General features: G+C 39.4%; 1 protein-coding gene across 3 annotated transcripts in view; it reads right to left on the reverse strand.

The window, feature by feature from the left end:
• Window positions 1-27,179, reverse strand: part of AOPEP (aminopeptidase O (putative)) — a 177,187-nt gene that overhangs the window by 70,062 nt on the left and 79,946 nt on the right. For all 3 annotated transcript variants that reach the window (XM_066569633.1, XM_066569632.1, XM_066569631.1), the window contains 2 exons: window positions 6,417-6,479; window positions 5,721-5,804 (listed from right to left, as the gene is read on the reverse strand). In XM_066569633.1, the coding sequence (XP_066425730.1) occupies window positions 5,721-5,804; window positions 6,417-6,479 (147 nt within the window). The remainder of the gene's footprint in view (window positions 1-5,720; window positions 5,805-6,416; window positions 6,480-27,179) is intronic.

Here is a 27,179-nt window from a genome sequence, read left to right on the forward strand (position 1 = left end):
AGCAATAAACCCCTCCACTGAAAGTGCCTTTTTCTGCATTTCTGGACAAACCTTGTATTTTACAACACAGTGGCCTTAATTTACCATTGCACAGGATGGTTGCTTACTTGGACAACTATAATTAACAGTGATGTAAATATCTGCAAACTTTAAACTATTTCAAGACATAGCCATGCTGGCCTGAGGTCTCCTAATTTAGATATGGTCATCTCAGAGTCAGAAAGGGAGCAGAAGCATTCACATATGCATGGGGATAAGTTGCTTCATTGATCTAAAAAGGTAGCCTCATGAGAACATTCACTTTTTGATAATACGTATCTGGGAGGCTCCATATGAAAAGCAATTCCTTACTAAGAGGGATGGGTACTACTGTAAAAAAAACTATGATTCTGGCATAACACTACTGGAAATAAGATACAGCTGATACTGTGGTTAGAACTGGACTATTAAAAAAATAAATAAACAAAAAATTTCACTCTCTTTTTTTTGGGGTTTTTTTTTGTTTGTTTTTACACACAGACACAGTATTTTCTTGTTCTATTAGACGTTTCTTAGGTGAATTCTGAAGCAGCACTATCCTAAAAAACAACAGTTCTTTAGAAAAGCACAATTAAAAAGTTTCTGAACAATTCACAAATACAAATATTTTTTTAGGAATGGAGAACTAAATACTAAAATTGTTTAGTTCCAATGGCCTGAAATTATATTTTTATGTACTCATTTAAAAAAGCTTTTAAATGACAGTGTGTATTTCCCAGACAGCTTAACAACATTTAATGCAAATCAGATCTTGTACGTGAGTTGGGAAAAATTTACCATTCAAATTCTGAGTGAGAAAGGAATTAAATGTTTTCTATAATCAGTGAAGCCCAGTTTACAGGGCTCCTAGAAAGTTCTGTGAAATTAACAGAATTTGGTACTGCAAATAACACCACTGAAGCATCTCTAAACAACACCATGGATTTTTCACCATGTTTCTCTTAGCTGTTAAGCAGTGCACAAGATCACCAGATTATTTCAGTTTTGATCCTTGCTTTGAACCTTATTTTGGTAGATTAAAATAAAAAAACTCATTTTGACAAACAAAAAATATATGCCAAATAAAGATTTCATGTAATTTTTATGCACTGTATGATAATAGTTGTTACCTGAATTAGCAGAAGCACACCACCCTGAATAAATTTTCTAGTTAACTAAGAGCTCTTTTATACCACACGGTATTTTTTATCAGTATTTCTTATGAGACTTCAAAATATTTCCTACTGGCAGTACAACAAGACAACTCATTTTAGAGAATTACAAGATTTGTTTCTTGTGTTTCATTTATGGTGGTGAAATCATTATTAAAGGGCAAAGATAGCGTTTATCATTAGTCATATATATCACAACTAGTTTGGGTTTTTTATTTTTTATTAAAACTTAAAAGCAATATCAACAAAGTAATTTATGCTCAGGTTATTAAGAGAGCTTAAATATTGACAATATAAGTCTCTGGAGTGACACAAAGGATCAATAGCAACAACCAATGGGAAAAAAAGTCAAAGTCACATTGCTAGTAAAACTAGCAGACAAACTTTAAACACAAGAAAACAATATTTCTGAGAAAGCAGCAGAAATTATTCTAGAAAATTTGACTCACTCCCTGAAGTTTCAGTATACAATTAAACTAAAACTGAAACAGTCAAATGCAATTTTGATCATATGCAGGAAACATGTTCCTTATCTAGTGTGAATATATATGCATGCTTATTTCAGTGTTTTTCCTAAATCCTGTGTATCCTTGTTATCTCATCTGATGACACTTTTTATACTACTGAAATATGATCAAATCAGCTTTTATGTTTTGACACTGAAAGTTATGTAAAAGTGAATTAGTCTTCTAGTGAAAAGATGTTTCTCCCCATTAGATACAGATGGCACACTACAATTCCACTAGTCTGACTAGAAGATCATTTTCTTGTGCCTAACATGGACAGGGCAACGGAATCTTTTTTTTTCAAGCAGACACAGTCAGCTATTAAACATTATCATCATAACAACACCATTTATAACAGTTCTATCATACTCTTCATTATAAAACACTGCTTATTTTAACCAAGTAATTCTTATCAACTCTGTCACACTTTCTCTAAATTTCATACACAAACAGCATTCTGTATTCGTTCACATACTGATTGCTAAATGTGCTGACCAGATAAATGACAACCTGAAGAGACAGCATAATATTAAATGAGAAGTAAAACATGTACAAGAATAGAAAGGAGGACAAAAGTAGAAATGCAAAGGGTGAATGTGTTTAAGTTTGTGTATGTGTACACATACTATAAGAAGAGTAGCTACAGAGAATTATAAGCAGAAAACACAGTGAGCAAAAGGTAACTTTTTTTCAATTTTTCAGCTTGTTTTTCCATTTTTTTCAAACAGATAGAGAGACTGAAAGTAAACAGAAAGGGGTGAACAATACCAAGGGTGACCAAATGAGTCAAAAGAAGACAGGGAAAGACATGAGGTATGAAAAAGAAGTAGGAAAGAAAAAATTGGCATAAAAGGTGTTAAGAAAATAACATCTTTTTCCGTTTCAGAGATAGAACAGCAGTTTCAGAGATAGGACAGCAAAAAGGTTAGAAATGAAAAAAAGCTTAAAAACAAACAAAAAAACCTAAATAAAGAAGAAGAGCAAAAGTATGAGAACCCTCAGCTATTCGGCTAGAAGTCTTTCACACTCATCGATTCTGTTCCACTGCCGTAACGCGCCGTGTGGATCCACACTGGAGAGCAGCACCACACCTTTCTACACAAGCTTCCCCACTGGTTCCTCTTGAGCACACTTAACACTGCAGCCACATAGTTTTATCTAGCACATGGTATCCTCAAATGTTTTTTAAATATGTATAAACATATGTAAAGTCAACTCCTACAAACTTAACTGTTTAGAAGGCAACTTTTTTCAAGAAGCAATTCCTCAGCAGTTGTCAGCAACCTTGCCTTCACCATTCTGTTTCACTTATTCCATATAGTTATCTTTCTGTCCTAGATTTTGTACTTGGACACAGGTGCTTTGATTTGTTGGTGACTCAGTACAGCAAAGTCATCCACCTTATATTAGAAATAGGACTTCCTATCACAAAGAAGAAAAATAACAGTGGAAAATTGGACAGCATAGGCGCATGAAACCTTAGAGGAAAATCCAACAGCACAGGCAGATGGAAGTTTAGAAGCTACATATAAAAAGTTAGTGCTTGTTTTTAAAGTTTAGATGCCACATTTAATAAGCTGGTGCTTGTTTTGAAAGGATAAGCACGATCAAAGCAAAGCTCAGTTTTCAAGGTGTAGCAAAATATATCAGTATCCTTATTTTAATCACAGTTGTAATATGAACTGCTATCAGCTCTATGAACTTCTCTGTTTATTATCACTTGCCTTCTTATCTCCCTCAGATGCTTCCACTCAACATCTTTATTTCCATTTCTCTGCTATCTTCAAGGTTGCCTTACTTTTCAATTACATGCTTTTCTCTTTCTTTTTCTCTTGTTTATTTCTGAAAATACTTTAACTTCTGTATTATGCCATTTCTTCTATAAGTGGACACAACTAAAAATCAAGAATTCTCATAGAAGAGAGGTTAGCACCACCTACACTGAGTAGGAATTGCACTGGCAAGTCAGGGTTGGAAACCTAGTGCAACCAACTCTGAAACCAAATAATAAAGCTCAGCTAGCACCAAGGAGGTCCCTCACTCTTTTTCTCCTCTATTCTCTTACCTGTAACTGTATTGAAAAAGTCACCATTACAATGGCCAAACTTTTAGGCAACATAAAGAATTCCAAACTCAGTGAACAGTCAGTGGTTGGCTATCAAATATAAGATTTTGTTACGCCTCTTCCTTCCCATGTGGTTAAGTATCTTGCAAATGCAGTATTGTCAGTCTGCATTGGATCTCTATGAATTATTGATATTTATAGATATTACAAGACAATGGTCATGCTTGCCTTCAATTTTAATTCATATGTCACAGACCTCGTTCTAGAATTACTGTTTGAAAAAACAATGAGTATATCTTATGTTTACACATCAGGTTTTGCATTTCTATCACTGCAAGGTAAAAGCTCTCTCTAACAAACTGTGGAACACTTGGAGAACAACATCCTTAACAGAAAAGGAGTTTTATCAGTACAAAAGAATTTTGCACTAATGAAGCTTTCTCCTGTTGAAAGAGACTAGCATTGGTATAACAGCATAAGGCACTTTTAAACCTACTGTTCAGGCGTACCAGAGGATCTACCACCCTCTTTTAAATGCACCATTTAAAAACTGCTTCAAAATGTATGCAGTCTGGTTTGTACTAGTGTTATTTGTACCATCAATGCATTTTGCTCACAAATTCCCAAGGCAATACAATTTTTATCTTTAAAAAATCTTCTTCATCTTAGCATAAAACGATTAAATAAAATAAAAGGAAATAAAAAGATTAAATAAAATAAAAGTAAATAAAAATGCTACATATACACACAAACACATCGACATACAGAAATATAAACAGAAATGCAATTACCTGGTAAAACAGTTTATGCTATCTCTATCTATTTAGATGACACTATTCTAAAGCACATCATCACAGAACATCTTTCCTAAATTATGTACTCCAGTTACAAAATAAAAGTCATGAATTAAAGGATGCCACTTGGGAGTTTTTAGCTAATCGTGGAGGTGGTAAATCATCCACCCACAACAATGCACTTTGTGGACATTTGTCATATACTTGCAATTCCCATACTGAGGCAACATATCACAGGAGCTGGCAGTCATTCTATCAGGAAGAATTTAGCTACAGAAACAGCAATGATTCCTTAAGCATTTTAGAAGCACTGTCGAAACAGCAAATTAACACACTACTATTTTAATCCTTTAAAGGTTACAAGAACTTTTAAATACAATCATAATTTTTCTTTTCAAAATCAAAACAAGCAAAAAAATCACAGTTGTAATAATACATTTGGAAGTGCATCTTTATTCACCTTTTTGTCCCTCAAGGGACAGAAAATAGCTATTTAGTATCAACTAACTACTTACCTCTCTACATTGTAATTTAAATTTTCAACTCAAACTTATTGAACAGGTCTTTCACAATGGATTAATTAAAATTTACTGATTTAAAACCAGTTTAAATTCAGTTATAGTCAGGTTTTAAAATCCTCTGTAGTAATTTTTAAAATAATCATCACATTTTAATAAATTGAAATCTATACTACAAATGCATGATTTTCAAACTCACCCTCTGAATGAAGAGTCAACAACATAGTCCAAATATTTTGTTTCAACGTGCTCATCACATCTATTGTTGTTCGAGAATCTACCATGAAAACTATCTCTCACCTACCAGTATCTGAAAATAGTGCTTCAGGTCCTGTCAAAAGCTCTTAAGGGCTGTATTTCTCTGCACCCTTGAAAGCACCCTTCTCTTTCCTCCTTAGAATGTTGCAGTTAAATACAAACAGATGAAAATTCTGTCTCCTGAAAACAGACATCTAAAAAGGCTATTAATTTATTGCCATTGTATCTACATAATGACTCTGAAACTTTATCTTGTAACATCCATTTACAATCATGTTATTGAAGACACTAAGTAACATCTCTACCAAGCTTAAGAAGGCATAATCAGGAAGCTATTTGGATCTTCCGCCCTTTGTCCCATTACACAAACTGACATCATGATTGCTTACCTGCTGGAAAACAACTTCATCCTGCTTCATTTTCTTTTTGCCGCTTTTTCTGATCCTCCGGTTTGTCTGAATCCATTTTGTGACCTGGAGTTCAAAATCATGGTGCTTTTTTAGGTAGGAGAAGCAACCTGATTGTAGTTACTCAGCATTAGATATCTATAAAGACACTCAAGACAACTTTTTTCATTGCTTCCCTGGAAAGGAAAAAGCACTTTTCTTCTCTATAGTGATGTGGTCTGAGGTAAATCTGGTTATAACTGTACATGATCAAAATGTGAGGTGATGTTCTTCATCTTAGAGCTTTTGGTTTAAGGGACTTTTTTTTTTTTGATGTGAGACCAGGTTGCCAAATGGGAAGTTATGGTTGCAATGTGGAAAACTCCTGGGGAAAACCTCTGCGCTTTATCCCTTGCACCTTCTATTTCAAGAGATTTATTTCCAGCCACCCACTTGAACATTGTTCCAGACTGCCAACGCCAAATTTGTATGGCATGGTTATTATTTAATAAAGTAGCAACACTTGGTGGGGCTTTTTTCCCCATACTAATATTTTTATTCTTAATACGAAAGCAATTATTTTTTAAAGCAAAAGCGTGGCAGGATGAGGATGGTGTGTAAGGTAGAAAACTCCAGGAGCAGATCTGCAAAGGGAAGAAGCGGGTGCAACGTAACAGCTGTGAAAGGTTTCCTCCTCACCTCGCCGCTCACTTGCTGGACGAGCTGACACTCCTTCCACGTCTCTCCCTCCTCCAGCAGGGGCTACAAGGGGGAGAAAGCGCACGGTGAGGCGGGATGGTCCGCGGAGGATCCGCGATGCGATGCGCTCCGCTCCCCGGGGCCCCGAGGCGGCAGGCGCGGGGGAAGCGGGGTCCGCCTGCCGCCGGCCCCCGGAGCCGCGCCCGCTCCTTTCCGCCTCGTCCCGTTCTGTCCCACGCCATGCCGCCGTTCCCGGGCTCGGCAGCGGCAGACCGCAGCCCTCGCGAGGAAATGAAACACCTCCGCAGGGTCCCCCGCCCCCGCGCCTCGGCCCCCGAAGCCCCGCGGAGAGGAGGAGCCTGCCTTACAGACGTCAGGGCCCGCCGGCTCCAGGGCGGCCCGGCCGGGGCACCGCGCCTCAGACAATCCCAGCGCGGCGGCCGCGGGCCCGGCCCGGCTCGGCTTGGCTCGGCCCGGCTCGGCTCGGCCTGGCCCGGGCACTGGCGGTACTGCTGCCAACCCGCGCTCCCTTGGCCAGCATCGCCGACGGGACGGCCATTCATAACCTCCACATCCATGCTCGTCACGGTTTGCAGCCTAATTACTAACGATACCCTCTCTCTTCGAGACCCTCACTATGGAAGCCGCTTCCCTATGAGCCCTCCTATAAACATGCTCTGTCTCAGGTCTTTACGGACAGACGAATGGCCTAGTGGGGATAGTTCAAGAAAGCATCAGCACCACTAACTGCTTCAACACTGGCCTTGGTACTTGCTCTCTCCTCCAGAATAAAACCACTAAACTACCTTGGAGGGTCTGAAATGCACATTAAAAGCAAGATCCAAAGCAGCTGTGTAGGTATAATGCACCACAGCAAGCCCTTTATCGAGGTCTCGGCTAAAGGCTTTATTTATTCAACAAGATGCCGTGAGCAGGTAATTAAATTTAGGCATAGGACTTCAGGTATTCTTGCACCCTCAGAAAAGGATATTCAAACTCTAGTATGTTGGGAGATACTTATGTCAACCATGCAAAATCCAAATACTATTAAATCCTAAATCAGGATTTTATCAAGTGCTTTTGTGTTTATATTTAAAAAACAAGAGGCAGTAAAGGATAGAGTGCATAATACTTGTTATAGTTAAAATGATATTACAAAAGTCAGTATTTTAAGAATTATTGATACTCTTTTGAAAATTATTTATGCTCTTATATATTGCTATAATCTCTGAAAGCTTCAAAAGGAAATCTGTGCCCTAGCAAAAAAATAGGGCATTAAAGTATGTATGTAAGCAAACCCTCAATACATAGAATTAGATGTACTTTGTAAACACATAAGTAAATAAAGGTAGATCCAGCAAGTGTGTATTAAATCTTGAGAGTATCCTTTTATCACTTGAAAAAAAATCTCTCCTAGCCTTTTTGTTTTACTGCCACAACATCCTTCTTTCAAGATCAAAAGTTTTAGATCAAAGCTGAGATCAAACTCAATGCTTTAAATAGAAGCAACTTTACTATGAAGCATTAAACAAAGAACTTTTTAACAGAGATATCACAATAGAAAATCTTACTGTAGTTTTTTATTTCACACTTACAACAGGTCTACTTGAAACAAGTATAAACAACATGTTTTTATTTTGTAAAGCCACAACAGATTTTTCTACTAAATGGTAATTCTGAAAGTGCCTACAAATTGACTCTTGAACTGAGTGTATTTAAATGAAGAAAGAAGAACAGATCATAGTTCAAAGGCAGTGAAGAAAAAATTATGTTAATGGCAAACACAAATTAATGCAACTGCTTAAACAGTATTTCCTTGGATCAGTTAACAGATTAGATAGACTGTGCATTCCCACAGAAGTAGTTATAGGAAACACTGGACCATAGAAACAATGAAACATATTTATACTTTAAGTCCTTTAAAGAATTGCACTTCCTTTCTTGTCAAGTGTTTTGAGAAAACTAGGGGGGGAAAGGTTACGAGAGACATTGATTTTCAGACCTGCAGATCCTGAGGCTGATTTGGGATGAAAATCCACAAACACACAAACATACTGTGTGTCCAAACTCAGAGAAGGCTCCTGTTTTCTTGTTAGTAGTTGCATAGCAGTGAAGGAAATTCAAGAGGAATTGTTACTGACTTTTTATGGTAATGTACCTTGTGTAGCCAACATCTGGGGATCCCTGGTGCTGACTGCTGTGCACATCTTAACTTGAACATTCACCTACAAGATGATAGCACTGCAGTGTAAGAGCCAACTTGCCCATACAGATAGCCTGCAGAAAACAAAAAGCAGTGGCAGACCACCGCTTGTTAGGGTGGGCCTAACAAGCGGTGGTCACAGCACACTGGCAGTGTCTCTTATCAGTCAACTCTTATCTCTGCTTATTGATGTGTCAATAAGATTGAGTTCATAACCAGAGCAGGAACTTTTGCTGAGAGGGGGAGAGAGCAGGGAAGAGGGAGAGGAATTAGAGGAAAAGAAAAGGGGAGCCGTGAAAGAAGAGGGAACAAGGCAGAGAAAAGGAGAGGAGGAAGGATGTTTCAAGAACATTTTGTCTCCTACTGTATCCCTCCATACTTGAAAAGCTTACTTACACCAGATAAAAGGGTGATGTCACACCCAATTCAAAATGGGAATGACTACATTACCCTCCATCAACACTCCTATTTGCTGTCCATGACACTGGCTGTCATACTTGAATCACTTCACAATAGAAATTTAGAAATTACTCCATCCTGCATGTCCTTCTTGGGAAGACTGTCTTTCAGAGACTGCTAATGGATCTGTCCTATAAACAGATCTGATGGGGAACAAGCATACACGTCAAATCATGTTAGGATCCCTCATTCTTGCAGCAGCAGGATTAAATAGAACTGAATTTTGAAAATATGGAGGAGGAGGTAGCACTTTCTACAAATTGGGTAAATACAGACTAAATATGCTGGACTTGGGCAATGATTTACACCAGCTCTTACTTAAGTCAGACCAGATCCCAAGTGTACAATGAAAATGCAGAATCATACATAGCCTAGAAAACAAGAGAATATTTTTGTAGCAAATACCTCTTGCATTTTACATTGAAACAAACTGTTTTTAAATTGTTCTGGCTGTGATGGCTACTAATGGTATTTCATAACTTAGTGAAAAACTATAATCATGAACTTTACATAGGCTGCCTGTAACTTCAACTCCTCTGTGCTACTCTTATGCAAAAACAACCAGTACTGATAAACTAAAAAGGTAGTTTTACCTAAGGTGAACATTGAATCTATACCATTTTGTTGGCTTTCCAACAGTCCTCAGATAATGGAAGGCAAAAAGAAAAAATGGAAAATGTACTGTAAATGAACTTTGGAAAAGCTCCTGCAAAGTAGAGGAAATTGACAACCAATGCAGTCAAGTCATTTTCCAGCCTCTCATTTCTAGAATCTGAATTACTGAATTTTACATCACACATACAACCTCAACATTTGTATATTTAGATCTACATAGACACCAGCAAATCCAGAGAGAAGTCATTTTCTCCTACAAAATATACTTAACTTCACTAGTACACAAATTGTCAGTTTTGTACCTTTCTACACATTTCCATTGAACAGAAAACAAAATACAGATTCCCCCCGCCAGTTTCATTCTACCATACTAGAATGGCACAGACTACTTTCTCAGACATCAGAAAAAGATAATTTAAAGGGGAATAAAGAGGATCATTTATAGGGGGGAAAAAGGACAGTAGTTTAAATTAGGAAATTAGTTTACTTGTAAACTAAGAATACGTTTTCTCAGAATAATCTGTGTGACCTGAAAATTGTTTCAGCAGGAAAAATGTGGCTTCTAATCTTTTGTTAAGAAAGAAAATACAGAAAAGTATTTTATTTGGTAGCTCACTGGATGATTAAGTATTGCTTAAAACATTTGACTGGGAAACAATTGCAAGGGTTTTAAAACATTACTGCTACCAGGACTTTGCAGACAGACTACAGAGGCAGTGGGTTACATCTGAAAATGACAAGATGGCTGGTGCATTCACATTGCAAGAGTACCACAGCACCACAAAAAATTACTGAAAAAGAAATCCAGCCCAAAATGTGCTCCTGTTAGAATGGCAGGTTCTCCGACTCATTCTGTGCAGTCTTCATGCATACAGCTTTATCCACTGAATTGAAAAATCAAGTTTTTCTGACATTATCAATTTTTTAGGAAAGATGCTAATTTATATTGATATCCTAAATCTAAAAGTTCTAAATCTAAGTGTGCTGGTATAAACACAGATCAGCATGCTGTGTCTGGTATTTTTCAATGTAACATCCCTCCAGAGAAATTCCATTCAAGTCAAACTTGCTTCTCCTGAAGCTATCTCTACCTCTAAGAGACAAAAACTTGTTGAAACAACTTTGAGGATGTACTTTCAGTACACTGCAACATGATTTAATATATTGTGGCAGGAATATTTTTTTTAAGTGGTTATGCAAATATTTCCTTCATATACACATTGGCAACTCTGCTTTGTGAAGAGAGTTCCTTGGTACAGATGAGTGACTGTAACCACTTATTTAGTTGCATCATCAGATTCATAATCTGATGAAGAAAATATCTCTGACCGCATGACTACGGGATCTCTAAATAATAGGCTTAGTACTTGTTACTAAATAATCTTATATAACATGTAAAAGAAATAATTCCTGTATCAGATTATATTATCTAGAATATGATAATATTTTCAGGGTTTGTTAAAATGTTCTTTTTTTTTTAATTCTGCTCCTGATTGCACCAGGTGCTCTCACTACTATGCAGATGTCTCAAGCAAGTTAGAGAGGCAATATCCCATGCCTCACTAGTATGGGAACAGAGTCTCTGCTATTGGCAGCAAGCACCTCTCAGCTCAAGAGAGAATACACACCATGAGGTAAGCTGTGGTTTTACCTGAATTACCTCAGACAGGACATGAGGATGTGGGATGGAAAGCCCACCTCTGCACTAGTAGCACAAGTATGTGAGCTGAAAGGAAGTAGCACAGGAAGTAGCACAGGAAGTTCTTCAGGGATAAATGCCACTCCAGTTTCCAATGGGCAAATCCTCCCTCAGACAGAATAGGAGGGCTGGTGTTACTTCTGGTCTTCTTGAAAGGACCTCACTTTATATTTACAAGAAGTGAGCAATGAGAGACATCACCAGGACTAGAGGGGCCCTGACTCCAGCAGGCTAGTGGAAAGGGACAGTCAGATCTGTTGGACTGTGTGGATCTCATTCCCTGGCATATCAGACATGCAAGGGTATAAAGCTTTAGTTGACACCAGAGCACAGTGTACCCTCATGCCATCGAGATGTGTAGGGGTAGCATCCATCTCTTGTTTCTGGAGTGACAAGGGAATCCCAATACCTGACTGCACTGGAAGCTGGAGTGAGCCTGGCTGAGAATGAGTGGCAAAACATCCCACTGTGACTAGCCCAGAACCTGCATGGATCCTTGGCGTAGATTACCTCAGGAGATGGTTTTTGAAGGACCCGAAAGGACATTGTTAGGCTTTTGGGATAGCTGCTATGGAGACAGAGGAAAATAGACAGCTGAATACCCTGCCTGGTCTCTCAGAGGACCCTTCTGCTGTGGGGCTGCTGAGGGTCAAAGAACAACAGGTACTGATCACTACCACATCACTGCACTGTCAGCAAAACTGCACAGCTGGGACTCTGTGGTCCCCAGCCATGAGGTGATTTGGGAGATGGAGACCCAGGGAGTGGCCAGCCAGCCTTGCTCACCCTTTAACAACCCTATATGGCCAGTGTGTCAGTCCAGTGGACTGTCAGGGCCTGAATGAAGCCACGCCACCTCTGAGCACTGCTGTGCTGGAACTTTAGTGTGGACTGGAGTCCAAGGCAGTAAAAAGTGGTGCCACCATTGACACCTCTAATCTGCTATTCTCCATTCCTTTAGCAGCAGAGGTTTAGTCAGGCCACAGTTTCCTTTCAGCTGGAGGGCTGTGCACTTGGAATCAACTGCCCCAGGGGCAGAAACACAGCCCCACCATTTGCCATGGATTGATCCAGACTGCACTGGAAAAGGATGAGGCTCCAGAACACTTGCTGTACATTGATGGCATCACAATATGGGGCAACACAGCAGAGGAAGTTTTTGAGAAAGGGGCAAAGATAATCCAAATCCTCTTGAAGGTTAGTTTTGCTATAAAGCAAAGTAAGGTCAAGGGATCTGTGCAGAAAATTCAGTATTTAGGAGTAAAATAGCAAGATGTACATCATTAGAGTCCAACAGACATGGTTAGCAAAGCAGCAGCTATGTCTCTGTCCTGGGTAACCCAAAATGTTACTGTATTCCATACCTCTCTGTGCCAAAAAAACATTACTGTCTCTATAGGATCCTGTGGCTGGCAAACAGAATGACAGGGCAGGAGCTAGGGGCTGGGGTTGTCCCAGGACCTTTAAAAGTCACGGCACTCAGGAAGAATCTCACTCTTGCCTGTCTCTGGCCGCTTAGCTTGCCTCTTGGCTTTTTCTTGCCTCTACTTGCAACAGTAGCAACTCAAGCAGCTTCATTTCACAATCAAAACCTGTTTCCGAGGGAATTTTGCAACACCTGCCTTCAGGCCCAGAGGAGCAGAGCAGCCCTGCTCCGTGCAGCCACCCCAGCCCACCAGCAGTGTCTGGCTGAGGCAAAAAGGGGTGAGTGAGAGGCGCCCCAGCCAGCTTTACTCCCGTCTGCTGCCGACAGCAAGGCCAAGGCCCCCCACGAGTTCTACCCCCTAGCCGAGTCCCAGCTGCCAGAGTTTGCCAACTGCATTTGCCAACAGAGCTGCTGCATGCCCTCCAAGGTGGGGAGGGCGGCCACCATCTGCCCTCTGTTTCCCTACAGCGGTTGCCCATGCCTGGTACTGTTTTGGGGGAGGGGATATGCCACCATTTTGAGATTCTCTTTGTTGCCAGGGAGTCCATGAGATTTCACCAACTTTGTAACTATCCAACTAGTGACTATTACTGTTATTTTTTACCCATTGTTATTTCATTTTTTTAGTAAACTATTATTTTTTTCACTTGTAACAGCTATTCATATTTGTTTCTCCTTATTGGTGGAAAGGGGTTGATTAAAACTACCTCATTTTAGAGTGTCCCCCTTAAACTGTCTTAAACCAAGACAGTAGTCACTGACTAGCAAAAAGGAAACACCTAGGCATTCCTAGGTGCTGAGGGTTTTTGGAAGATGCATATTCCTGATTACAGACAGATTGTAAACTCTCTCTATCATGTGACACAGAAGAAAAAATAATTTTAAGTGGAGTCCTGAAAAACAGTGAGCTTTTGAACTCATCGCCCAAGGATCTTGGAATTAATCACTAACTGTCCTGAAGACAAACATTTCAGACCCTCATCACTGGAGGAGGAAAAGGTGAAGTGCTGAGGAGCTCCCACAATATAGGCAGCTACCTGAAAATGAAAAGCCATACTCTTTCTTCACTGACAGCTCCTGCATATTGTAGGGATACATTGAAAACAGAAAGCAGCTATGGAGCCCTGTGCAGAGTCACAGAAGCAATTGAGTGACAAAGTGGATCAAGTCATGTTGCAGAGCTGAAAACTGCCCAGCTGGCTTTAGATATTGCTGACTGAGAGAGAGAGAAGTACCTCTGCACTGACTTGTGGATGGTGTCAGATGCTCTGTGGAGGTGGCTGCAAGGATGAAAAAAGACCAGTTGGGAGCGCAGAGACAAACCCACCCGAGCTGCTGAACTGTGGCAAGATATCACTGCCTGGATAGAGAAGTTGGCTGTAGAAGTTCATCATGAGATGTACATGAGATGCACAACTCATGTGCCCAAGAGTTGGGCTGCTGAAGAACATCACAACAATGGACAGGTGGATTGAGCTGCCAAGATTAAAATGTCTCAGGAGGAGCTGGACTGGCACCATAAGGGTGAATTATTTCTGACTTGGTGGGCCCATGATGCCTCATCAGGGAAGAGATGCAACACCCAGATGGGCTTGTGATCAAGGGATGGGCTCTTTATCCCAGGTTGTCCATAACTGTGAAATGTGCTGGGATCAAACAGGCCAAGAAAAACCTCTGTGGTACGGTAGACGATGGTCAAAGCAGAAATAAGGGGAGGCCTGGCAGATGGGTTACCTCACACTCCTGCAGGCCTGCCAAGGCAAGTGCTCTTGGAAACAACCACTGGATGGCTGGAGAAGTATCCTGTGCCTTGCACTGCCTGGAACACCACCCTGGGCCTTGGAAAGCAAGCCCTGTGGTGACCTGGCACCCCTGAGAGAACTGAGTCAGACAAGGGGACTCATTTCCAGAACAACCTCCTGGACAACCAGGCCAAGGAACACAGTATCAAGTGGCTGTGTCATATTCCCTATCACTCACCAGCCTCTGGGAAGATTGGACAGTGCAATGCACTGGTAAAAACCACATTGAAAGCAATGGGGCCTTCAACCCTTGGGCCCTACGTTTAGCTAAGGCCACCTTGTTTAGTTAACACACCAGGCTCTACCAGTGGGGCTGTCCCTGCCCAATCAAAACCTCCATGTACTGTAGAAGGGGATAAAGTCCCCATAATTCATACAAGAAAAGTGTTAGGGAATACAGTTTGGATTAGTCCTGCCTCAAGCAAAGGCAAACCCATCCTTGGGATTATTTTTGCTCAAGGACCTGAGTGCACTTGGTGAGTAATGCAGAGGGAGCAGGAAACATGATGTGTACCTCAAGGGGATTTGATTTTGGGGTGAGGAGAGTGTGTAATATTGAATTGTGTAATATTGGTTGCTGAATGACACTGCCAGTGTATGCCAGAACTACCATGGACAATGAGTATGGACTGCTCCAGCAGCCATGAGCTCCTGATGCAGACTGCAACCCCAACAGTACACCAGCTCTCCTGCCCTGGAAGACATCCAGGATGGATAGAACCCACAATTATGGATTAAATGGACTCAATAGACAACTTGGAGGGATGAGTCTTGACTACAGAAATTATACCTGTGCTTGTGTATATGTATATAGTTCGAAGGTGTAGGATCTGGGTGTGATATAAATGGTCAAGAATAATGGGTGGATAATGTCCTAGTTTCAGCCAAGAGTTAATTTTTTGCAGTAGCTGAGAGAGTGTGTAGCTAAGGCCCACATATTACTTCATAGAACCTCACTTGTTTGTTGAATTTCTTGAAGAAATAAAATACACCTTCCAGAGCTATTGAAATTTGAGTTTTACTGATCCATTGAAGTAGTCAAAAATACTTCTGACAGCTTTACTAATGAAACATGTTCAAAACAAAAGTTCTCTAGCCCTCTGGCCATGATATACTGCTTACCCAAATGTTAGGGACAATTAACCATAAACTGAACCATGACATATACTAGCTCTGTCAGCCAATAGACTTTTCAAACCTGTCTTTCTCTGGACATTCTCATTTCAGCATTTAAATTCCTCTTTGACCTTAGAAGGGAATAGACAGAATAGATAAAGCATTCCTTCTTTATGGAGATAGAATAAGTTTTAGAAAAATCACCTATTTTTCATGATTAAAGAGGGTGATCATATATTATTTGTCTTCAGTCATATAATATTTGTCTTCAGTCTGATTCTAAAGCATAATTAAGTCAAAAGGAGATAAGGAAGGTACTGTAAACTGAGAAATATCTCAACATTGCTGCTACTGACTTTGTGGAAGACAATGAACTGATGGAGATGGAATGAAGAGTGTTACACAAACTTATTTACCATCTGCTCTCAAGAAGTATTCAGTAGCCAGCATTTCTGCAGAGTGTCTGAAAAAAAGCATAGGGCTTAAAAGCAAGAACTTCCATCCTCAAGTCTAGCCAGCTAGAAATACAGAAATGCAGCAGCATTTGAACCCTCAGAATCACTTTGAGTTTCTGACTGATCATTAGACCTGAATGCACAGGTCACAGTTTTTAGGTCAGCACACAGAGGGCTGCATGGATTTCGTATACAGAATATGTGTTGCAATACATCTTCCCCACATATTCACTCCTTCCAGTCACAAACAAAAATTTTTAAAAGCCTGGGGAAAATTTCGAGGAAGTAAAATATGTGTTCTTTTAAAAATCATAGACCACTCTGGAGGGTATATAGCAACTTGTTCCTGTCATATAAGATTTTTACCTCAATTTCAGGCCCAATTCTTTATCTTTCTGAACTAAAAAGATCTCAGATATTGTTTCCTAGAGTAGCATTTCACTTCTTGTTATTTCATAGCCTGGTTCCAATTCACTAAAATTACTTATAACCAACTTGAAGCTGGAGAGGTTTCAGAGATCTCAAAAACTATTCTTTCCTAATTATACACTAATACAGAAAAAATTTCTGGCAAGGTAGCATGAAAAATATTTTAAACCTTTATGGTTTGTTTCCACTGAGTAAAAAAAACAATGAACAAGCTAAAAATTAATTGGTGCTAACTTCTGTGCTTTTCTTAAGATGTTTTTACAAGCAGTAATTAAAACTTATGTTTATTGCTATGCAGATGTGTCCTTATTAGGCAAGTCTAAGTTCAATATTTCTGTGTAAAAGAGGGCCTGTCCTCCCTCTCTTTGCCAGGTTTCCACCTCCTGTGTATGTAGGTGGTAGAGTGGGAACTTGGGAATATGAACTTGGTCCAGCATTGATCAGTCAGGCAGCAAACTGTTATTGTTCTTTAGATACCAAACATAACTCCTTTCTAGAACGGATAAGCTCAGTCATTCTGCACATAACACAGCTTTTGTGTTCAGCAGTGCAGTTAATAGGAAAAGGGAATGAAAATGACTGCTTGAGATTTATTAAACTTAAGAGAGATTCTAATGAACAAACACATGGAATCCAGTCCACTATTATTTCAGAAATTGAACATTTGTTTCAAATGCACTTCAACTTCTTGAACTTGTGCAGATTTACTACCCTACTACAAGTACTTTACCTCTGAGCTGCATGACACTGAAAGGTAGTCAAAGAAAAACAGATTTCACATGTGAAAATTTGGCTTGTAAATGGAGAGGCAAGCCAGTGTTTCAGTAGGTCATTAAACTAAAACCAGTAAAGCATCTTTCTCATCCTTAATGTAGGCTCAGGGTTCCAGCTGAGAATCTCAAAAGCATTTTTTTCTTAATTATTCAATTAATGGAGACTCCTAAAATTCTGTTTAAAACTTCAGTTTTAGAAATTAGAACAGCAGAGGCACTAAAATTTTATGGCCAATGCTTTCAAATCTAAATTTTAAACATTACTATCTACATTCAGCCTAGACACTAAGTTACTCAGTGCTAGGTGAGAATCACACCTGAGGCAGCATGTTACCCAGTTTTAGAATGTGATCATACAATACTGTGTAACAATGCTACTTGGATCTTGAATGTCTTTGGTTTTCTCTAAATCAGCAATCATATGCAATGCAGAAGAAACCTACATCAAAACTTCTAAAATTATAGCAAGACTAAACCATGCCTGAACTTGAAGAGCTCTGTAATAAATTTGGGTCCGTACTGACCTTTAATGATGTATTTTTTAATGTAAGTGATTTTCTTGAACTTCTTGAACTATTCTAGAAACTAAAATAAACCACTGTTGTGTCTCATTAGCACATCTTAGGGGCAATTTATAGGAATGGCTAAGTAAATTACAATGCCATTTTATGCTGATGACCTTCTTTAGATCAACACAGAATCTATTTAAATAATAACTAACCTTAGAACTTTTTTGATAGCTTGTTACAAACAAAATACCAAATTCTCTGTATATTATGATCTATCTAGAAGAACTTTCAGGTGGATAGTCTTTACCTAAAGCATTTTTCAAAGAGTCAAGAGCATAAAGACGGAGTCTCTCTTGATTTATCTTCATATGACTTTTATGCATCCTGTAGTGCCACACACATGGTTTGATTACATTTTAATATTTTTCTAAATCCCTTCTTCTAAGAAAATGAGATGCAATCTTGTCAGTATAACTAATAATTTCAGAAAAGCCTCAGCACTGGTGATTCATATTCAAAAACTTTCTTACTGTGCTTATTATCGTTACAGAAGACATTAAATAATTTATATTGTTGACCTATACCCAATTACATTTTTAAGAACTTTAGAAAGATCATTTCATCTTCCAGTCTGCAACCTTCCTAACATAAAAAAAAGAAAAACAAACAAACCAATCTTCTTGAGGGGAAGTGCCTATTATTCAAAGTGTGGTTTCCATGTACAAGAATAAGCACATATCTTAAGGTAGCTGCTATGCTTTCTTCAAATTATTTCTCAAATATAATTCAACGATCAGTTGAATCACTTACATTTCCTGCACTTATACAAAATACACACAAAAATCTCTATCTTCAGGCAAAAAATTAACTAAGGAGTAAGCCTCATACTTCATTATTTAAACAGCAATATTTTGTTCTTGGGACTAATATTTAACACCAGTTTTGAAACTAATCTAACAGATTCAGTACTGAACTCTATTAAGTACTGAAGAAAATTATACCCCTTTCCTGTTTTTTCTCCAAATCATTTATGTTTGAGTGAGATTTTTGTACTTAACAGATTATTCTCACTGCCAATGCCTACTAATTTACTGTATCTCAACAAAAAATGCACATTTCACTTGTGCACTTGGTTCCAATGTTGCCATCTACCAATATGTATTTATCATGTACATCAAGAAAAAAATTTGCAAGAAAAGGTATAACTAACAACAACAAGAAATAGCAAGTGTTAACAATCTATAGCTTTAACTTACATTCTGATCCAATAATTATGATTTTAATGCAAGAAAAATGTATAGGTACCCTCTATAAAACCTGGGTGAAGATGTGCTAAAGATAATTCAAGAGTTTAGTAAGACCATTCTTTTAAAAAATATTTCAGTGTGGTTGGTTTGTTAGTTATTGACCATAACTCTTAACCTGTGAAGCATTTTCCTGTAGAGCTATCCCTTCACCTGTACTTTTGTCTTAGTAAAAGGAAACAGGAAATCTATAAAGCTTGTTACTGGGGCAAAAGTCAGGGCTCTTCTTAACAACATGTTGCTTTATCACAAATCATATTAAGTACTTGAACTGCTGCTGTAACATCCTCCAAAAATTCATAAAACCACAGAAGTACTCTACTTGCATTGATTTAGAACCCTTCAAAAATTACATTTCAGTTCAAATTTTTAAACAATTTTGCTACAAGTTTCCTTTGCAATCCATTTCTTCTTCAAATAGGACAATCATGGAATCACAGAATGGTGTGGATTGAAAGGGACCTTAAAGACTATATAATCCTAACTCACCTGCCATAGGTAGGGGCACATTCCACTAGACCAGGTTGCTCAAATCCAAGAGTTAGCCATTTACAAACAAAACCAGAAATACTATTAATAAACTAATATTCACCACCAGAAGATTTGTCTTGACTGTGTATTTTCAGACATGTTGATGATTTACAAATAAGCCCATTATTATGTATATGCACATTAAACTACTGCTTTATCACAGCCACAAAAAGCAGTGCAGATAGGAGAAAAGAACTGGCAAAAACTAAGTGGCAAAATTTTTACTGCTGTAACTGCTGGAAGCTGTACTCCAGTGCCCATTAGAAAACATGGCATAGTAGTCTCGCAAGATACACTAAGAATTGTACATACTCTGAAATACTTGTTGGCAATTCCAACCTTAATCAGGAAATACTGTTTAAGGTGGAACAGTGGATGAGAATTAAACTTTATTGGGAGGATAAAATAACAAAAGGACTAGGAGAAGGATACAGCATTGCTATAGCCTCTTTCAATTTTTTGGAATTGTGAGGTGATGTTTGGGGTGTTTATCCTAAAACTGGAAGCTATTTGATCACATGACATAAGGAAAATCATGCCTAAACAACCTTAATGCTTTCTGTGATGGGAAACTACCTGGATGGATGAGGGAAGAATGGTGTTGTCTACCTGGATTTCAGCAAGGCTGTAGACACCATCAGCCATAACAACCTCACCAGCAAGCTCAGGAAGTACAGACTACATCAGTGGGCAGTGAGGTGGACTGAGAACTGGCTGAATGGCAGATTCCAGAGGGTTGTGTTTGTTGTCACAGAGTCTAGTTGGGAGCCGTCACTAGGGGTGTCCCCCCAGGGTCAACACTGGGCCCAGTGCTGTTCAACTGGTTCATCAGTGACTCAGACAAGGGACAGAGGCCTCCTCAGCAGGCACTGACTGCACAAAGCTGGGAGCAGTGGCCAGTGCCCCAGAGTGCTGTGCAACCCTTCAGAAGGGCCTGGACAAGGTAGAGAGATGGGCAGAGATAAACCATCTGATAGTAAAGGCAAATTCAGGGTCTGCAAATTCAAATGTTACTGCACCTGGGAAGGAATAACCCCAGATGATCAACCTGCTGGAAAGCAGCTCTGAGGAGAAGGATCTGCGGGTCCTGGACAAGCTGTCCATGAGCCAGCAGTGTGTCCTGCTGGCCATGAAGGCCAATGGTGTCCTGGGCTGCATTAGTAAGAACCAGAAGGTCAGGGGAGGTGATCCTGCCCCTCTACTCAGCCCTGGTGAGGCACATCTGGAGGGCTGTGTCCAGTTCTGGGCTCCTCAGGGCAAGAGAGACATGAAGGTCCTGGAGTGGGTCCAGAGAAAGGTTAAGAAGGTGGGTAGGGAACTGGAACATCTCACTTATGAGGAAAGGCTGAGGGAGCCTCCAGAAAAGATGACTGAGAGAGGACCTCGTCAATGTCTGTGAGTATCTGAAGGGAGAGTGCCAGGAGGATGGATCCAGCTCTCCTTGGTGGTGCCGAGCAATAGCAGAAGAGGCAATAGGCAGAAACTGATGTACAGGAAGTTCCACCTGAACACGAGGAAGAAATTTACTGTGTGGGTGACCAAACACTGGAACAGGCTGCCCAGAAAGGTTGTGGAGTCTCCTTCACTGGAGATATTCAAGAACTGCCTGGATGCAATCCTGTGGAATGTGCTCTAGATTGATCCTGCTTGAGTTGGGAGGTTGGATCAGATGACCCCCTGTGGTCCCATTCAACGTGACTCATTATGTGATATTGAGACTTGTACATTACAGTGTAGAATATATTGGAAACTAAGAATCATGAAGGAGGAGGCCAACCACTCTACTCTTTTTTTTTTTGAACTGGAGAGTTAATGTGGAGAAGATGATTTTTATTATACAAGATACCAACTGAAATACACAGGCAAGAAAGAAACAATATTGGAAATTTACCAGTAAATAATAGCATGCCACTTCAAAAGCAAAAGAAAAAGTGATTTAAAATGGAATGAGTTAAATACATTTAGAAGTTCATGCAATGCAGAGACTACCTAATGTTTATTGATCTACTTGTCAAACAGTATACAATACAGTTCAAAAAGGGGGAAAGACTTAAAGCTTATTTTTTAAAGGTTAATTACCTAGGGTAGAATAAAAAAACAGGTAATAGTAACTGGACAATATAAGACAAAGACAAGTTTGTGCAGAGCTGAGAAAATCTTCCTAAAGAGGCATATAGCCTTTTAGCCTTAAATTCTAATTAAACACAGCACATGCTGAAAGAAACAATAGAAATGTACTTAGGAAAGCAAATCCTCATAAGCAGGTATGAAGTGGACTACAATGATTTCGTAGGTGTTTTCCAGTTGTAAAGCTATTTGGTTCTTCTGATTCTACTCCTTCCCAGCTTAACTCATTCTCTAAAGTTAGTGGTATTAACTCACTACTATTTGCACGGGATGAAAAGTTGCCATAATCCCCCAGTGAGTCAGTGCTGAGACAGAAACACATACTGAAGACTGAATAATTTGATAAAAGGTATTTTCAACCATGCAATACGCTTCACCTTATTTAACACTACCATGCTGCATCCCAGGAAAAAGCCCTCATGAAAACTTGTATTTGAGAACTGCTTTCATTTCATCTTTTATATTCCTTATTGTTTTGCGTGTGAGAAAACCCTGCTCAGCAAGCCTGAAATCAACCATTGTGCAGTGGCACTCTTCCGTGTATGAAAGAAATGGCCAGCTTATAACCACACTTTCTTTTTCATAACATTAATCTTTAATGCTTTAGAAAATAACAAATTGAAAATGTTAGGTGGTATGCAGAATTACTTTTTCATGGCAGCAAGCCAAGTTCTGATTTTATTTATTCATATGACCCCCTGACATCAATTTATTCTTGATTACTGCTAGTATATACCTGAGCCTGGAAACTAGCCCAGTATTTAGAAAAGACCAGATAACTTTTCCAAGAGTGAAACAGTAATAGAAACTGACAAATATTAACGTTTCAATAGTTTTAAGCTGCAAGTATAAAGGAGCATATGTGTACATCTATATCTATATAATCTATATCTATAAATCTGCAGCTCCCTGGACAGAGTTGGAGAGAGAGTTTGGAATGGAGTAAAGGAGTAGAGGATCTTCAGTTAGACAGATGACATGACTTATGACCGTAAAGAATACAAAATGTAAAGAATATAAGATTCCTGTACTGTAAGGAAGATGGTAAAATTGCTTCAGCAGTCTGGGGAGTGTAAATTATTTACCCTTGTGGATACCTTTTTGTACCCTTACAGTGTCCTTAAGCTAGACACTGTTGTGAAGATAGTGAACTAAGGGGTAGGCTAAGAACTCTGGTTTTAAGTGACCCTTTGGTTACTGAATTTTAAAGAGTACCGGTTGCATACAGAGGATAGATTTAAATATAAACACAGAAGAGAATTCTTGAAATCACCTTGATAGCTACTGCTATAAATGAAGTGAATTTTCTTTATACTCAGTGAATGACATGAATTTCCTGTCCAAAATCCACCAAAGCATGGAAATAAAAACACAGAAACACCACAGCAAGTATAAAATACAAAAATTTTTGTCTGAGAGAGATATAAAGCAACCATGTTGGGACTTAAGTACAGCATGATGCACCTTTCCCAATTTCATTACAAAGTACAGTTTTTCCAAGTAAGGAGGTTTCCCTGCAAATGCAGTAAAGTCTTAGTATTTGTAATTTAAAAAGTCATGTAATTTCTCATAGTAGGGGCTGCAGTATTAAGAGTGTTGTGCTATAGGACTCCAGAACCAGTATAACAAGGGTTATAAGCAGAAAGGTGTTGAATCTTGTGTGTAGGTTGTAGGATGCTGCTTCTATGCCTTTGGGACATGTTTGAAGCAGACATCCAACAGCTGCTTTTCATTTCCTTCAGTACTGAAAGAAGGTAGTCAGTTTTAGTGGGTACCTCTGTCACATGACTGTGCCCAAAGGAGCTGACAAAAACCTTCCTGTGAACACACTGTAGTCCACTCACCTAAACCATGTGAGAGAGACTAAATTCTGTGCCATTCCTGGACTGCTATTTATAATGCAGTTAATCTGTAGTTCACGTGCATGTAATTTATAATGTAGCTCATCTGCATGTAAGTTGTGTTCTTATGTGCCTTCATATAGATTCATCAAATTAGCCAGGCTATTAGTTTGCTGAAATAATCTAAATACTTTTAAAGGTCCTGTAAGCCACATAAGTAGATCTACAGTATTTACAGTTCTGTAATCAGTAATTATAGTCATACTTATACTATAGCTACTAACATATTGAGAGCTACTGAGCAACCTCTACAGTCTGGATTTCAGGAATAAAGGCTTCTCTAATGATTTAATAAAGCAAAAAGGAAATAAGGTTTCCTATTCACTGAATGACAACTCCAGTTCTGCCAATAAAATGGAAGTTGGTTCCCAAAGACCCTGGCAAGTGATGAAGACAACAAGTATAAATCATCTTACAAAAGGGCAAAAAAGAGGATCCTGGGAACTACTGACTTGTCAGCTTCATCTCTGTGACTGGGAAGATCATGGGGGACAGGGAGGTGATTTGAAACACCCAGCAGGACCTCACCAAGGGCAAGTCCTGCCTGACCAACTCAGTGGCCTTCTCTGGTTGGTAACCTTCTCTGTAACTTTCACCAGTGGACAAGGTGAAGGTTACAGATGTATCTGGACTTCTGTAAAGCCTTTGACACAAAATCCTTCTGTCTAAATTGGAGAGGGAGCAAATCAATGGGTGGACTATTAGATGGATAAGAAAGTGATTGGCCAGTTGCATCCAGAGGGTAGTGGTCAATGGCTTAGAGTCTGAATGGAGATCAGTGACAAGTGGGGTCCCTCAGGGGTCAGTATTAGGACCTGTGTTATTTAATATCTTCATTAATGACATAGACACAAGGATCAAGTGCACCTTAGCAAATTTCTGGATGACACCAAACTGAGTGGTGCTATTGACACACCTGAAGGACAGGATGCCATCCAGAGGGACCTGGGCAAGCTCAAGAACTGGGCCCATGTGAATCTCCTGAGATTTTGCAAGACCAAGTTCCAGGTGCTGCACCTGGGTCAGGGCAACCCCCGGTACCAGCACAAGCTGATGAGCAGATGCAGAGCAGCCCTGCCCAGAAGGATTTGGGTGTGCTGGTGGGTGAGAGGCTGCACATGACCCGGCCATGGGCACTCCCAGCCCAGAGAGCCAAACGTGTCCTGCATCCAGAGCAGCGTGGGCAGCAGGGCCAGGGAGGGGATTCTGCCCCTCTGCTCTGCTCTGCTCTGGTGAGAGCCCACCTGGAACCCTGCATCCAGCTCTGGGGTCCCAGCACAGGGAGGACATGGAACTGTTGGAGTGAGTCCAGTGGAGGATTATTAGAGGGATAGAGCACCTCTCCTGTGAAGATTATTAGAGGGATAGAGCACCTCTCCTGTGAAGAAAGGCTGAGAGAGCTGGGTTTGTTCAGCCTGGAAAAGAGAAAGGGTGACCTAATTGCAGCCTTCCAGTATGTGAAAGGAGCCTACAAGAAAAATGAAAAAATGCATTTTACAGAGTATGTAGTGACGGACAAAGGGGAATGGATTCAAACTGAGACTGTAGTTTTAGATCAGATATGAGGAGGAAGTTTTTTACTATGAGAGTGGTGAGGCATGAGGCACTGGAACAGGTTTCCCAGAAAAGCTGTGGATGCTCCATCCCTGAAAGTGTTCAAGGCCAGGTTGGATGGGGCTCTGAGCAACCTGGTGTAGTGGAAGTTGTCCTTGTCCATGGCATGGAGATTGGAACTAGATGATCTTTAATGTCCCTTTCAGCCCAAAACATTTACAATTTTATGATCAACAATATTATTGGCGGGGGGCGGGGGCGAGAGAGAGAGAGAGAGAGAGAGAGAGAGAGAGAGAGAGGGAAGAGGTCAGCATCAGCTGGCTGCTGCTCAGAACTAGAATACAAAATTAGCAAAATTTGTGTTGACATTTTTTGACATTTTTTATACAGAACAGCCAAATTACCAAGGATATCTCTGAAGTCATTGAAGAAAATTTAAAACAACTTACAAACCTGCTCGGTATGGAAATATTTTTGATATATGTTTTGTTTACACAAGCAACAGATACTTGCAGAGTATAATGCTATTCATATAATACTCACCATTCTGAGCAAATTGTGCTACTCAGGAAAACAGAGCTGGTTTGCACATTAGTCAAAACCATTTCCAATTCTTTAATCTGCTCCTATCTTCCTAGTTTGTGGTTTTAAGTTGATTGTCAGACATTAATAAAGCACATCCTCAAAAAGATATGTGTAGATAAAATGCAAGAAAACTCTTACATTTCAGGAGCCAGTTCAGCCTCTTACAGCTACAGCTATGCAACATCAATCTCTTCCATATACTTAAATCAGCTGTTTGACAATGTGTGCCATTTTTTTACCAAAAATAAAACCTTGGTTGAACATAGAATTAAAATCAAGGTCCTCTTCTAGGAAATGACTGAGCATCAAGATGCATGATGATACTATTCCTTCCTTTCCTCCCTTCTAATTAAAGTTAACTTTATTTTCAATAACTTTACAACAAAAAACAAACTCTGCCTTGATTTTACATCATATTCAAATAGTCTCAAAGCATGTTGATCTCAGGGTACATCTTTCCCAAAAGCCTTCTACAGCATACAGGGATCAGTGGACATGCACATCTCTCAAGCTGTCAAGGGAAGAGCTCAACCACAGTGTCCGGGTACAGATCAGGTTCTCTGAGCACTGTCAGAGCTCTCCAGTTTTGTCCATTCTACCTGCAAACATGCTCACTCAGTCATGCTGCCTAAGTATCTGCAGTTTTGCACATGGAAACCAGAACTTAACATTCTAACTTCTAAAAATTGCTGGTTTTTTTTTTTAAATACTAATGCAAGTGGAAACAAATTCAAGCACTAGGCAGGATAAATCACAAGCATCCTAGGGGGTGCCTGCTTAGGGGAAATCAGTTAGAAACTGAGTCCTGAGAGTATGCTAAAAATTACTTTGTAAAAAATTGGGTTTTATGAAGATTAATTTACAGATACCACTTTTTATCTCATCCCAGTTTTGGTCCAAAACGAATAATCAGACACTTCACATAGCACAGACACAACTAAGCATTTTCAGTTCACAGAACTTAAAATATTAAAAAAACTCTTAGCATCAAAAGCAGAAAACAAAGCTCAGTCTCAATGCTGAAACACCAATAATAGATGTTATCTATGCAGCAGATTTATAAGCAAGTTACAAAATTCACAAGTTATCAAAGTACAAATAATTTAACATTTAATTACTGCTGTCAGTAATGCTTTCAAGAAATTCTTATTCCAACAACTGTGAACAATGCACCTTGCATTTAGTAGGCTCCATCATTATACTGTAAAGTATACTTTCATATGACTACAATATTAATTTACAGGATAAATTTTGTAAGATTTGCCCTTTGGCAAG

This window comes from Molothrus aeneus, chromosome Z (assembly GCF_037042795.1).
Source record: "Molothrus aeneus isolate 106 chromosome Z, BPBGC_Maene_1.0, whole genome shotgun sequence".
In the NCBI taxonomy this organism is placed as follows: domain Eukaryota; kingdom Metazoa; phylum Chordata; class Aves; order Passeriformes; family Icteridae; genus Molothrus; species Molothrus aeneus.